Source organism: Anomaloglossus baeobatrachus, chromosome 2 (assembly GCF_048569485.1).
Source record: "Anomaloglossus baeobatrachus isolate aAnoBae1 chromosome 2, aAnoBae1.hap1, whole genome shotgun sequence".
Taxonomy (NCBI): domain Eukaryota; kingdom Metazoa; phylum Chordata; class Amphibia; order Anura; family Aromobatidae; genus Anomaloglossus; species Anomaloglossus baeobatrachus.
In genome coordinates this window covers 540,694,518-540,710,614 of record NC_134354.1, presented here as the reverse complement: position 1 = coordinate 540,710,614, position 16,097 = coordinate 540,694,518, and the positions used below count along the sequence as shown (strand labels likewise).

General features: G+C 46.1%; 1 protein-coding gene across 1 annotated transcript in view; it reads right to left on the bottom strand.

The window, feature by feature from the left end:
• The window catches only part of GRTP1 (growth hormone regulated TBC protein 1), a 158,642-nt gene that overhangs the window by 22,022 nt on the left and 120,523 nt on the right, over positions 1-16,097 (bottom strand). The window contains exon 7 of the mRNA XM_075334331.1: positions 7,530-7,702. Coding sequence (XP_075190446.1) covers positions 7,530-7,702 — 173 coding nt within the window. The remainder of the gene's footprint in view (positions 1-7,529; positions 7,703-16,097) is intronic.

Here is a 16,097-nt window from a genome sequence, read left to right as displayed (position 1 = left end):
CAAATTAGAATCCACTCTCCAGCTCCAGGTAGCCTCCAAATAGGCCAATAGCACCGCACGAACATCCAAGGAATGTAGCTCCTGCTCCTTTGCATTTCTGGGAGACGAACAGAAGGATGGTAGCACAATCTCCTGATTGTGCGTAGAAGTAGACATGACTTTAGGAGAAGAGGAAGGATCCAGCTTTAAGACCACGCAATCGTCTCTCACTTGAAGGTATGGGTCTTCGATGAAGAGAGCCTGAAGTACCCCTATTCGTTTAGCGGAAGTAATGGCCACCAAAAAGATTGTTTTTAAGGAAAGATGTTTGATATCCAGATCCAAATTCACGGAATAAGGATGGCCACATAGAAAATTCAGAACCAGATTCAGATCCCAATGGTGGAGACGTACTTCTCAAAGTGGGTCTAAGTCGCTGAACTTCTTTCATGAACCTCAGTATCCAAGGATGGGCGGCCAACTGAGTGTTGAGGAACACGCTGAGAGCTGTCACCTGTACTTTCAAACTACTTGGTTTTAAACCTTTATTACAGCCTGCTTGGAGAAAATCCAGTATGCTAGGGATATTGGGTTCTGTCTGCTCTGTATGGCTAATACCCATGAAAAGTACAAAAAAAAAAAAAAAAACTTTCCAGATTTTATGGTAGATAGCTTTAGTGACTGGTTTTCTGCTTGCCAGCATAGTGGTAATCACCTGATCCGAAATACCCTTTGAGGCCAAGATCTCCCGCTCAGGATCCAGGCGGAGAGCTGTGGTTTTTGTACGTTGTGGTGTCGAAGAGGACTCAGAGAGTAGATCTTCCCGGAGTGGAAGAATAAATTGGATCCTCTGACAGTTGGCGAAGCAGGGTGAACCAGCTACGTTTTGGCCAGAAAGGAGCGATCGCTATGACCCTTGCTCGATCTTCTCAAATCTTCCGCAGCATCTTTGGAATCAATGGAACTGGAGGAAAGGCATAGAGCAGGCCAATGCCCCAGATATTTCATTTTGTTAATAGATTCCTGCATATCAACACCTCCAACATTTAAAATATTATTGGGGTCACCCCATTAACTCTGCTTAGCCATATTTCATCATGTGCTTTAAAATCCATACTACTTCGGAAATGAGCTGTGGATAACACAGAAAGAGCAAGTATTAATACAAACATTTCCATAGTTCCTACAAGAGGATATCAAAAGACAGACTACTCCAAAGGGACTACATGAGCAACAAAGAAAAATGGAGTTTCCAAGTCAACTAAAATTGTAAATTTTATTTCATCACAAAATTGAATAAATTAATTACAAAAGATCATATACAAAAATACATTACAGAAAAAGTGAGGCAAAAGAAGGGGAGGAAAATACCCCCAGACAAGGTGATATGGCTACAATTACATGTGGGGGGTAAATTTTAACCTTTTTCAGGAAGGGTACAATCTAATTACAACTGCATTCCTATCAGCAGTGGATTAGTCACAATGGATGTTAGTAAACTGCAGTTCTTTGCTTACCCATTTAAATTCACAATTGTCCCCACAGGAGGTTAAGGTGCCCACCAGAGTATAATAGAACCCTCCAAACGCACGTTTTCGCGTCAGTGTACTTCACCGCTTCATCAGGGAAGGCATAAACCCCCCCATCTGTGAAGGACCTTTTAAACACCGGTCATGTGACCACATTTGTCATCGCTCCAGGGCTTGTCTGCACTGATCAACCAATAGTGGCTGCAATATCAGCACATGCACACCGCACGGCCGCCGCCCCATGCACCACCCCCAGCCATCAAAGGGCAGTGAGTCATCCACCCCCCCCGTGGGTAAACACGGGAACCAGACACTCAACAAACCCTATTTAAATGCTGAATGAGATGCACAGGGAGGGGTCCGGGCAAAGCACAGGCGCACAGCAGGACACCAGGCTGATCAGAGGGCCTGCATATCACAATGATATTCAGTTCAGAGGATGCATCCATAAAGCTGGTGTCACACACAGCGACAACGACAACGACGTCGCTGCTACGTCACCATTTTCTGTGACGTTGCAGCGACGTCCCGTCGCTGTCGCTGTGTGTGACATCCAGCAACGACCTGGCCCCTGCTGTGAGGTCGCCGGTCGTTGCTGAATGTCCAGCTTCATTTTTTCGTCGTCACTCTCCCGCTGTGACACACACATCGCTGTGTGTGACAGCGAGAGAGCGACGAAATGAAGCGAGCAGGAGCCGGCACTGGCAGCTGCGGTAAGCTGTAACCAGCGTAAACATCGGGTAACCAAGGGAAGTCCTTTCCCTGGTTACCCGATGTTTACGCTGGTTACCAGCCTCCGCTCTTGCTGCCAGCGCCGGCTCCTGCACTGTGACATGTGGCTGCAGTATGCATCGGGTAATTAACCCGATGTATACTGTAGCAAAGAGAGCAAGGAGCCAGCGCTAAGCAGTGCGCGCGGCTCCCTGCTCTCTGCACTGTGACATGTAGCTGCAGCACACATCGGGTTAATTAACCCGATGTGTACTGTACCTAGGAGAGCAAGGAGCCAGCGCTAAGCACGGCTCCCTGCTCTCTGAACATGTAACACAGCGACGTTATGATCGCTGCTTCTGCTGTGTTTGACAGCTAAGCAGCGATCATAACAGCGACTTACAAGGTCGCTGTTACGTCACCGAAAATGGTGACGTAACAGCGACGTCGTTGTCGCTGTCGTTTAGTGTGAACCCAGCTTAAATAGAGAAAGAGTCTTTTGCCTCACTTTTTCTGTAATGTATTTTTGTATATGATCTTTTGTAATTAATTTATTCAATTTTGTGATTAAATAAAATTTACAATTTTAATTGACTTGGAAACTCCATTTTTCTTTGTTGCTCATGTAGTCCCTTTGGAGTAGTCTATAATGTCTTTTGATATCCTCTTGTATGAACTATAGACATGTTTGTATTAATGCTTTCCAGAAGAAGGAAGATTTCTTCTGCCAGCCTCTGTAAACTCGGATGTCGGGAACCACCCTGGTGACGGAGAAAAGAGTCATGATGTTGTCAGAGTAAATTTTTATATTTTGACCCTGTATAGCCGGCCTGCTGAGACGAAAGGCTTCTAGGACTGCCCTTAGCTCCCGGAAGTTGGACAATTTTGATTGGATCGCTGGAGCTCAAGTCCCTTGGAGATGGAAGTGATCCACCTTGGTACCCCAGCCGAAGCGGCTTGCATCCGTCGTGATAGGAATACTTGGATCCATTACCCACTGAACGTCTTTGGTCTGGTTCGATATATCTTCTTCCACCACTGTAAAGAATTTCTGGCCTTCCCTGAGAGCCTGAATCTGTGACTGAGTGAAGCTTTGTGTCTCGCCGAGATGGCAAGTACGTCCTTCTGCAGGGGTGTTGAGTGAAACTGACTCCAGGGTACGCTTCCTATATAAGAAGTCATCAGCCCCAGTATTCTCATCGCCTGGCGGATTGAGATCTTTTCCTTTTCTGAAAACGCACTTAGATGGCCACCACTTTGTCCCTGGGCAAAAAAAGAGGTCTGCCTGATGGAATACAACAAGACTCCCAGGAACAGGTTGGATGTTTCGGGCTGCAGGCAGGATTTTTCTTTGTTCAGGATCCAGCCCAATCTGCGAAGGACACCCCTGGTGACTTGAAGATGATGCTCCATCTCTGGAACAGATTTTGCGATCAGGAGGAAGTCATCGACACATGGAACAACCACTACATGCTTAAGGTAAAGATAAGCCACCATGTCCGTCACTACTTTTGTAAATATTCAGAGTGCTGAAGAGAGGCCAAATGGAAGGCCCCAGAACTGGCAGTGGAGAGAGACTGAGTCTTTTTGAAGACAGAATCTGAAAAACTGTTGACTGAACGGGTGAATGGGAAGATGGTAATACGCATCCCGCAAGTCTAGTGTACACATCATCACTCTCTGTGCTATAAAAGGGGAATGGCCGAGCAAATGGATTCCATTAGAAACTTCCTGTAAAGTACCAACTGATTTAGGAGCTTGAGATTGATAATTGTGCGGAATTTCCCTGAGGGCTTTCGTACAGAGAACAGGGAAGAGTAATGACCCCGAAACTCGATCTAAAAAGGGACTGGAACGACTGCTCCTATGTCTAAGAACATGGCCACATCTGCCCAAAAACAACCGAGGGAGGCGGGAGTGCCCTAAGTGACAAAACCGAGGAGGAGGGAGGCGGGAAAAATTCTATACGGTACCCTTCTGAGATTGTGGAAAGGAGCCACTGGTTTTTGGTGACCGACTGCCAACCCTTCAAAAACTGGGAAAGCCGCCCCCCCAACCTGTATACCGTCATGCATGTTTGGGGTGGAATTTAGAGGAGGACTGGGTTTTCTTGTCTCTGCTCTTATAACCCCACCCCTGGGAGCCCCTTTTCCTTTGAAAGTGCTGTCTACGCTGAGGAAATTACCTCTGAAAAGGCTGGGATTTCTGGTCTTCCTCCGGAAAACCCTTCTTTTTATCAGAGGATTTGTCCAAAATCTCATCGAGAACAGGACCACAGACTCTAAGGGTACCTTCACACTTAGCGATGCAGCAGCGATCCGACCAGCGATCTGACCTGGTCAGGATCGCTGCTGCATCGCTACATGGTCGCTGGTGAGCTGTCAAACAGACAGATCTCACCAGCGACCAGTGAACAGCCCCCAGCCAGCAGCGACGTGCAAGCGACGCTGCGCTTGCACGGAGCTGCCGTCTGGAAGCTGCGGAGACTGGTAACTAAGGTAAACATCGGGTATGGTTACCCGATGTTTACATTAGTTACCAGCGCACACCGCTTAGCTGTGTGTGCAGGGAGCAGGGAGCCGCGCACACTGAGCGCTGGCTCCTTGCTCTCCTAGCTACAGTACACATCGGGTTAATTAACCCGATGTGTACAGCAGCTACATGTGCAGAGAGCCGGAGCCGGCAGCACAGGCAGCGTGAGAGCTGCGGAGGCTGGTAACTAAGGTAAATATCGGGTAACCACCTTGGTTACCCGATGTTTATCTTGGTTACAAGCTTACCTCAGCTGTCAGACGCCGGCTCCTGCTCTCTGCTCGCTTCATTTGTCGCTCTCTCGCTGTCACACACAGTGATCTGTGTGTCACAGCGGGAGAGCGCCTTTGAAGAAAACGAACCAGAGCTGTGTGTAACGAGCAGCGATCTCGCAGCAGGGGCCAGATCGCTGCTCATTGTCACACACAGCGAGATCGCTAATGAGGTCACTGCTGCGTCACAAAAAGCGTGACTCAGCAGCGATCTCGGCAGTGAGCTCGCTGTGTGTGAAGCACCCCTAAGAAGGGGATAGAGCACAACTTGTTTTTGTAAGCTAAATCCCCTGACCAAGACCTCAACCATAGGGCATGCCTGGCAGTGTTAGATAAAGCGTTATTCTTAGCTGAAAAACTAACAGTTTCTGCTGAGGCATCAGCAAGAAAAGCAGTGGTCATCTTCAAAAGGGGTAGGGATTCCAGGATGGTATCCCGAGGAGTATCCCCCTTGACATGGTCTTCCTAGTCATTCAGCCACAGGGTCATGGATCTAGCCACTGATGTAGCCGCAATGTTGGTTTTCATAGAAACCACCGAAGCTTCCCAGGCCTTCTTCAAAAGACCATCTGCCTTTTGGTCCATTGCATCCTTTAGACCAGACGATTCCTCGAACGGAATAGATGTCTTCTTAAGAACCTTCACTATTGGATCAATCACTGGAACAGTGTCCCAAAATTGCATCGAAGGGCAGACTGTTCTTAAATTCAAGAGGGATAAAGGCTGCTTTTTCCACCTTCTCCCTCTCCTCCATTATCATGTCCTTTAAATGATCATTCATGGGAAACACCTGAGAATGCTTGGACCGTAGATCTGCAAACATCTGATCCTGGACAGAAGCTGGGCCCTCCTTCTCGTCAATCTGCATGGTACGGCGGACTAAACGTAGGACAGCATCAGTATCCTTGGAGTCAAATCGGTAGGATTTCTTCCAGTGCTGGGTAGGTGACGACCAGGGCTCCACATCCAACTCTGAGGCAGAGGACGACCAAGAGGTAGAAGTCTCCTCATCCGAAGATGGTTCTACCTCCCTCCTGAATCTTTTCCGCTTACCCTGGGCCGGAGATGTAGTAGACAGGGATGCCACGGATGCCTGGACTTCTCTAATGATATTGCGCATGTTAGACAGGAGGGACTCCAACTTGCAATTACAATTGGGGCACCTTTTAGATTTGGCAATGGCTTTTTTTTAGCAGTATTCTTTTTCTTGCCTGCAGCATGGGTTGGCGGGGAGTCCCTGACCTGAGGGAAACATATATGGTACCTGTTAAAAACATGATAAACAGACCCCGCTTTGAAGGAAAAGAAGTTTAATTAACAGGGCCACAGGAGACTCTGGGGGGCATCAGATTTCTGTGAAGACTCCATGTTTACAGAAGCAAGGAACAATTGGTACTCTGCACCCCCCCTTTTATACTATACCGTTCCACGTCGCCCCGTCTCCTCGCTCCATGCGGTCCTGACGTGGCGCTGCTGCCAACCTCAGCAGCTGAACTGGAAGTGTCCTCGCGTGACCTGGAAGTGCTCCCCGCAGCACTCCTGCGCATACCAGGAAGTAAGGACCTCACTAGCAGTGCCCACGCCGAGATCGGCAGGCATGCTGGAACGAGGTGCCGAGAGCCCCCGTGTTGGGGGAAGTGGCAGATGCTGGGAGCTCCCGCTCTGACCAGACTGGCTGAGGGACAGATCCTCTGGTATCAGTCGCGGACCCGCTTCACCAGGGAGGAGGCAGCACAAAACCACCACCGCTCCCCTGGGCCCGTAGTTAAGATCTTCTGCTCTTGCATGCTATCCTGTTTAGGGACAGGAAAAACACTGGTGTGGATGGGGTGGGAGGGGCTTTTAACCTCTTGCGTGTGTTCCTGTCCCTACAGAGGATAGGGAGCAACCTCCTGTGGTGCAGTCATGAGGGACAACCTAGAAATATATATTTTTATACACTTGAAATTACTCTTGCCTCCCTTATCCTTTTTTTGCAGGTTACATATATTTATTCTTACATAATATAATATACTATTTATTTGATTGCAGAAACATTTTTTATTTTTAATTTATCTTCGGGTATGTACCCACGATCAGGACTCTCTGCATTCAGAACGCAGCGAGTCCTGACCAGGGGGGCTGCATGTGTCCTCCGCAGGAGACCTCAGTTGTCAGTACCCACGATCAAGGTTCCGTGCGCTGTGGTCTCCTGCTTGTGTTCTCCCTACGGAGGACGCATGTGATTCCGCAGCAAACAATTGACACGCTGCGGTCTGGAAAGACGCTCCGCAGGTCAGTGTTTGCTGCGGAAAAAAGAAGCACAGTGGGCACGGGATTTCTAGAATACTGATCGTGGGCACGCACCCTTATATTTTAAAAAAAAGTTATAATTTTGGGGGGCTAGCAGGATCATAGTGGTGATAGGTTTTTGTAAAGCATTAGATCACTCATTTGGAAAGATTTTCAAAATGTGGTTAGGCATGATAACAATAGATCTAGCAGCAGCAACATAATGTGCACTTACCTCTATTGGAAGGACATCAATGAACAAACAAATAAACCACCGGGAAACCAAAAGTGTCCACATTACACCATGCTTGTCTATCAGTTCTGCCACAGCAGGAATCTTCATCTTCACCAGATCCCCAAGCACCTCTTGGTCAGTTTTAAGACCCATCATTGCAGGGCTGTAATAATCTGATAAAATGATATTGTCAACAACATATATAAATAACAAAAGTACGGTAACTTCATTTATTCAGAAAGTTAAATTTAAACAACAAATCTGATTACAAGATAAGAGGCTGTAGAATACCTCTAGTACTCAGGACCTCTCACAAATAATCCTCTAGGAAACTAAAGAGATTAGAAGTTCAGAGGAAGTGTTTATCCTGTCACTAATGTCTTATTGCAGTGCAATCAAGAAAAAAAAAATAAAAATAAAATTGAGCCAGCAAAAAACTGTCCTTTAACCTGTAAGAAATAATGGCACAGACCTGTCTAGATTGGTAGGACTGATTTATGGAAATACAGTCATGTGTTTGAACAGGTCACATTCTTTCAACAGAATCTTATCCTGCCTGCTGTGCTGCATATTGGATTCTTGACTGTAAAGGCCCCTTTAGGGTATGTGCGCACGTGTGCGTATTACATGCAGTTACGCTGCGTTCTGCACCGCAGCGTAACTGCATGCATCCTGCGTCCCCTGCACAATCTATGGAGATTGTGCAGGGGCCGTGCGCACGTGGCATGTTAGAACGCAGCAATTCGGCTGCTTGCCGAATAGCTGCGTTTTAAGAAGTGACATGTCACTTCTTTCGTGCGTTCTGCATGCTATCTATAGGGAGAGGCAGCGTGCAGAGCGCACACGTGCGCACATGGCCTTACACACACACAGACTTTCTAGCGATCCCAACCTGGCCGGGATCGCTACAAAGTCTCTGGTGAGTCGCTGGTGAGCTGTCAAACAGGCAAACCTGGAAAACGACGCAAAAGCGATACGGACCTGCAGAACGACCTAGCTAGTCATTGGGGACATTGTAAAGCAGCTTTTTGAAAGGGAAGTCGCTAACGAAGTTGCTGTAAAGGCTCCTTTACACACAGACTTTCTAGCGATCATACTGCACAGCGGGAAACAAAGGACCAAAGAATGGTCCTGAACGATTTGTAGCGATCAGCAACTTCACAGCAGGGGCCAGGTCGCTGATGTGTTTCACACACTGCAATGTCGCTGGGGAGGTCGCTATTACGTCACAAAACCGGTGACGTTACAGTGATGTCGTTTGCAATGTTGCAGTGTGTAAAGGGGCCTTAAACCGTGTACAAAATTATTGTATTAGCGGTTAAAACCGTAATCTACTGATAATTTCAAGTAAAGTAAATGGGCCCCAAAGATTTTATGCTCTTGGTACTTTACTATGGTAAATCTACGTGCAAAGCACAAACTACTATGAACTTAGGAAAGTCATGTTCGGTTATCACTGAACAATGGTAAACTGTAATGAGTTCCTAAAATTATTAAATACCGTATTTTCCAGCGTATAAGACGACCCCCAACTTTTCCAGTTAAAATATAGCGTTTGGGATATATCGTATATACTAGAGTATAAGCCGACCTGAGTAATGTGCCCATTGTTTTGTAATGTTCCCTGCAGTAATGTCCTCTGCTGTAATATGCCCATTGTTTAATAATGCCCTCCAGCTGGCTCCCCTTGTCCCCTATTATGCCATATTTTACACAGAATAAAAGATATTCTCACCTGTCCTCCATTCCCGTGGTGCCTCCTTGCTCTCCGCAAGCACATAGACCCCCTCCGTGGTAGCGTCTGTGCACGGAGCCCCGCTGCAGGATGTTGTCATGGCTTTACTGCAGTTGATTGCTTTATGGCGCCACAAAGCATTCAGCTGCAGTAAAGCGCTGACACCAGCGGTGGCTCTGTGTATTGGACGCGATCATGGAGGAGTGCTTCTTGTGGACTGCAGGCACATAGACCCCTCCATGATTGCGTCCAATACACATGGCCGCTGCTGCTGTCAGCGCTTTGCTGCAGTGGAATGCTTTGTGGCGCCATATAGCGTTCAACTGCAGTAAAGCCATGACTATATCCTGCAGCGGCCACTCCGTGCATCGGACGCTATTACGGAGAGGTCTGTGTGCCTACGGACTGCAAGAAACAGCTGGAGCCAACGTGGGAATGGAGGAGAGGGGAGAATATCTTTTATTGTGTGTAAAGCCATGACGGCACCGTAAACCGTCGTATAAGATGACACCCGGCGTATAAGATGACTCCTGACTTTTGAGAAGATTTTTAGGGGTTATAAAGTCGTCTTATACGCCGAAATATACGGCAGTACATGTAAGTGACCCTTTACTCTGGCACTGAAAAGTGACCCTAGACTTTCACGAAAAGTCACCTACCTGGTACCCTCCCCATTTGCCTACCACTACCTTCCCTGCAGAGAATGGTGTTCCAGTCCTTCTACATCAAAGAAGGCCACCCCAGTGGCATAAGGAGCAGGTGTAAGTCTGAACCAAGCCTCCACAGCACAAGGAAGGCAGGGGAAACGTGGTTCCACCGTTCGCCTGCTCCCCATGCCAATGAGGAGAAGGGGTTAACGCCGCATATTCGCCAGAAAACCTATGGCATAAAAGATTAATCAACAATCCTACATCTTTTCTGGTGAATGCGCGGCATTAAACCCTTCTTTCCTGCTTTGAAGACACAACTATGTGGGGCTGCGGCAGCCGCCATTATCTTATACTATCTGTGGTGGTTGTGACTCTCAAAAATACATTAGGTGAGTGTATATTGTTATACATTAGGGGTGCTTCACACACAGCGAGCTCGCTGCCGAGATCGCTGCTGAGTCACGCTTTTTGTGACGCAGCAGTGACCTCATTAGCGATCTCGCTGTGTGTGACACTGAGCAGCGATCTGGCCCCTGCTGCGAGATCGCTGCTCGTTACACACAGTGCTGGTTCGTTTTCTTCAAAGCCGCTCTCCCGCTGTGACACACAGATCGCTGTGTGTGACAGCGAGAGAGCGACAAATGAAGCGAGCAGGGAGCAGGAGCCGGCGTCTGACAGCTGAGGTAAGCTTGTAACCAAGATAAACATCGGGTAACCAAGGTGGTTACCCGATATTTACCTTAGTTACCAGCCTCCGCAGCTCTCACGCTGCCTGTGCTGCCGGCTCCGGCTCTCTGCACATGTAGCTGCTGTACACATCGGGTTAATTAACCCGATGTGTACAGCAGATAGGAGAGCAAGGAGCCAGCGCTAAGCAGTGTGCGCGGCTCCCTGCTCTCTGCACATGTAGCTGCATTACACATCGGGTTAATTAACCCGATGTGTACAGCAGCTAGGAGAGCAAGGAGCCAGCGCTCAGTGTGCGCGGCTCCCTGCTCTCTGCACACACAGCTAAGCGGTGTGCGCTGGTAACTAATGTAAACATCGGGTAACCATACCCGATGTTTACCTTAGTTACCAGTCTCCGCAGCTTCCAGACGGCGGCTCCGTGCAAGCGCAGCGTCGCTTGCACGTCGCTGCTGGCTGGGGGCTGTTCACTGGTCGCTGGTGAGATCTGCCTGTTTGACAGCTCACCAGCGACCATGTAGCGATGCAGCAGCGATCCTGACCAGGTCAGATCACTGGTCGGATCGCTGCTGCATCGCTAAGTGTGAAGGTACCCTTACTCTTCTGTTTATCTGGTAAGACCCTATCAGCGCTTCTGTTTTCTAGCTTTACCCCATGCTAATGAGTCAGTCGTCTTTGATGCAAGATGACAGGAACGCTTATCTCAGCTGCAAACAGACTGCACCATATGGGGTTACTACACATAACCAATGTATAGTCACATTTCGGTGCCAGGATAGAGGATCGCAATTTGTATAAATGTAAACATTGTTGTTCATGAAGGCCGGGTTTAGGCTTCTGGGTAAACTTTCAAGCATTTTTGCATACAATGCATAATAGAATTTCTTTTAGATGAATGAGTAATATAGTTTTCTAAATGCAACTCCGCAATAAAACTGGCATTCTGCATCGATCAGCATACAACCTTGTTCTTAGTTGCTAGTAATCTACCAACACAGAATGAAATATAAGATATTTAAATCCAATGGTAATGCTTGTAATCTACTTACACCAAGCTTCAGATCAGTAGTAGCCAGAAATACAATACTAATCTTTAAATTCCTCATTTCCTGGAGCTTACTCCTTTCTTGAAGATAACAAGAGAAGAACATTTACTGTAGCTTCTCACATGGTAACAGATCATAATAAATTACAGGGTCAGAACTGTGTAACCACAAATGGTTTGTAACCTCTCCATAGTTGTGAAAAACAATTAAATATTCATGTACGAACAAAACAATACCGATGTGATAACCTTACAATTTAGCAGTAGTGCAAAACATGACTACACAGAAGCTTGCATTGATGGTACATAAGCTACACTACATGGACAAATGTATGTGGATAATCTTCGTAATTTGAGCCAAATATTGACAATGATAGCATAGCTTGTACTGAATAGATTAGCAAGTTAAAACATAGTATTGTCATGCAATACTACCTTTTGTCACATCAGTTTGTGAAATTTCCTATCAGAATTGTACATATTTTTATTGTTAAATGAAAGCACCTAAAAGGTCCATTTGAATGAGCAGATAACTGATCCGAATTGAAAGCTTAAGGCCCATCTCATAATTATGTAACGTAAATAGGTTAAGCAACCAAATATACTGAAAAATGCTCGTCATTCGTGTGTCGCCCAGGGCTATGGGGTACTCTGTCCTGGGCCGTATATGTACGGGGATGCTGTGTCACGGTTGTGTAACGGCCGATGCCCAGTTCCGTTCCCCTGGGAGTCGCTTTTTAAATAAGAATATATACAGGGGATTAAAGAGTTTATATCGTGACGACACTTTCGGCTTGCGGTTATGGTGATAGAATTGCCACTGCACAGTCTGTTACCACTGGGGCTGATGGTGATGGCAGCCTGGATGGTAAGCCCTCCGCAAGTAGAGCCAGGCCCCAGGGAGTGGATTGTGGGATCCGGCGCAGAAAGAAGGGAGACCACACGTTGGGGATGCAGTGCAACTTCTGTTTTTACTCACAGTGGTGTCGAGCTGAGGCCCTGAGGACAGCTGGTTCAGACCCCTGGTCCCTTTTGTCCAAGTCCCGGTGTGGTGACCTGGTTGTCTCTTTCCCCGGCACCTCTCACTGGTTGGTGGAAACCTGTAGCTTGGAGCGTTTATGGGTACTGTCTGTCGGCAGTCTCTCGTCCATACGGCAGGCAGTGCGAACCCTGTAGGGTCAGTGTTCTGTTCCGGTCTCTGGCTCAATCTTTAATGCTGGTGCCCCCGGATTCTTGGGTCAGTGAGGTCGGTGAAGGTCCCCTCACTGTGCAGGTATTTATCAGGTTGCCTGAAGCTGTCGCCTGACCTAGGGCACTGTACCCAGTCGGGTCTCTGGTTCCAGGGGTACCTGGCTGTACCCTCCCTGGCAACCACTCTCCTACGCCACCTAGGTCACTGCTACACGACCCTGTCTGGAGACACGTCAGTCCCCTTCAACTGTCACTACCGGACTCTGTCGTTCTGTCTGTCCCCTCCCACCGGGTTGTCGTCTAGTGGACTGGACTGGCTCCACCTCTGGATGGCCATCCATTGGGTCCCGAACTAGTCAGTCATCCCTAATTGGGAGTGGGAACTGGGGATGTTATGTGTTTTGGTGGTACCGGCACTGGTCTCCCAGGTCCCTGGGGGTAGGCCCTGCATCTGTCAGGATGCAGTACCTAGTAGTGCCCTGATGGGTTCAGGGGCGCTACAGTCGCATGTGCAAAAAACATAGTTCTTTGCTTAAACATTATGCAATGTAATACTAAGCTGTGTGATCTTCCGACAATGTGCTAAATTTGTATTAGATTTATTTACACTTGACTGAGCAATTAAGCACTAAAAAACAAAACTCATCTAATTTATATTTAATATATTTAGTAATATATCATAATATATTTATTTATAATGCATTTATAAAAAAATGTAATTTATAAATATAAATTCTAAATATCTAAATGTTTGGCGGCCATTGAGTATAGATTATTAATTATGACCATCATTAAATCGCTGAAATCATAGTATCATAGTATCATAGTTTTTAAGGTTGAAGGGAGACTCTAAGTCCATCTAGTTCAACCCGTAGCCTAACATGTTGATCCAGAGGAAGGCAAAAAAAACCCAATGTGGCAAACAAGTTCCAATGGGGAAAAAATTTCCTTCCTGACTCCACATCCGGCAATCAGACTAGTTCCCTGGATCAATACCCTGTCATAAAATCTAATATACATAACTGGTTATATTAAATTTTTCAAGAAAGGCGTCCAGTCTCTGCTTAAATGTTAGTAGTGAATCACTCATTACAACATCATGCGGCAGAGAGTTCCATAGTCTCACTGCTCGTACAGTAAAGAATCCTCGTCTGTGATTATGATTAAACCTTCTTTCCTCAAGACGTAGCAGATGCCCCCGTGTTCCAGTCGCAGGCCTAGGTGTAAATAGATCTTTGGAAAGGTCTCTGTACTGTCCCCTCATATATTTATACATTGTGATTAGATCTCCCCTAAGCCTTCGTTTTTCCAAACTAAATAACCCCAAGTTTAATAACCTGTCTTCGTATTGCAGCCCCCCCATTCCTCTAATAATCTTGGTCGCTCTTCTCTGCACCCTCTCCAGTTCAGCTATGTCCTTCTTATATATCGGTGACCAGAATTGTACACAGTATTCTAAGTGCGGTCGCACTAGTGACTTGTACAGAGGTAGAACTATATTTTTTTCATGAACACTTATACCTCTTTTAATACATCCCATTATTTTATTAGCCCTGGCAGCAGCTGCCTGACACTGTCCACTAAAGTGAAGTTTACCATCCACCCATACACCCAAGTCTTTTTCTGTGTCTGTTTTACCCAGTGTTCTACAATTAAGTACATAATCATAAATGTTATTCCCTCTACCCAAGTGCATGACCTTACATTTATCTACATTAAACTTCAATTGCCACTTCTCAGCCCAATCCTCCAATTTACATAAATCTCCCTGTAATATAAAATTATCCTCCTCTGTATTGATTACCCTGCAGAGTTTAGTATCATCTGCAAATATTGAAATTCTACTCCGCATGCCCCCAACAAGGTCATTTATAAATATGTTGAAAAGAAGCGGGCCCAATACTGACCCCTGTGGTACCCCACTATGAACTGAGACCCAGTCCGAGTACGTACCATTAATAACCACCCTTTGTTTCCTATCACTGAGCCAGTTTTTAACCCAGTTACACATATTTTCCCCTATCCCCATTATTCTCATTTTATGTACCAACCTTTTGTGTGGCACCGTATCAAAAGCTTTTGAAAAGTCCATATACACAACATCCACTGCATTTCCCTGGTCCAGGCTTGAACTTACCTCTTCATAGAAGCTGATCAAATTAGTTTGACAGGATCGATCCCTCATAAACCCATGTTGATACTCTGTCATAAGGTTATTTTTCTTGAGATACTCCAGTATAGCATCTCTCAAGAAACCCTCAAGGATTTTACCAACCGTAGAGGTTAAACTTACCGGCCTATAATTTCCCGGCTCAGTTTTTGTCCCCTTTTTGAATATTGGCACCACATTTGCTATGCGCCAGTCCTGCGGTACCGACCCTGTTATTAAGGAATCTGAGAAGATTAAAAATAATGGTCTATCTATCACAGAACTCAATTCCTGTAGTACTCTGGGGTGTATGCCATCCGAAATGATTATTTACTCATTTAAATGCACCTTCAGGAATCATTCACAAGTCAGTATTTAGCACCAGTGTTTGTATGCCAAGGCCAGGAATGGAAATTAAAGAGAAACACTGTAATTGAAAGGTTGATCCCTGTTCTCAGTTTTGGAGATACTCCTGGGTTTTGGCATACAAATACTGAGGAAATACTGATCAAAAATACTGATGCGTGAATGAGGCCTAAGGCTATGTGTGCACTAGAAAAAGGATTTTTCGCAAGAAATTTCTTAAGTGAAGGATTAGCGCACCTGTGTTAAAAAAACAGACCAATAACGCACCGAAAAACACATGCGTTTTTACCGCGTTTTGGGTGCTTTTTTTGCAGGTTGGTCCCTGCGTTTTTTAATGCTTTAACAGCAATAAATAATATAGATAATAGATAATTGATAGATAGACAGATAATGGATAGATAGAAAGAAGTATAGATAAATTAAAAAAAAAAAACAAAACAAAAAAAAACCAAAACGAAAAAACACGACGTGGGGTCCCCCATATCTTTTGTAACCGGCTAAGGTAAAGCAGACTGCTGCAGCCTTCAGACCACAGCTGGCAGCTTTACCTTGGCTGGTAATCCAAAACAGAGGGCACCCCACGCTGTTATTTTACATTAAATAAATTTAAAACAAAAAACGTGGGGTCCCCCCAAATTGGATAACCAGCCAAGGTAAAACGGACAGCTGTGGTCTGGTATTCTCAGACTAGGGAGGTCCACTGTTATTGGACACTCCCCAGCCTAAAAATAGCAGGCCACAGCCG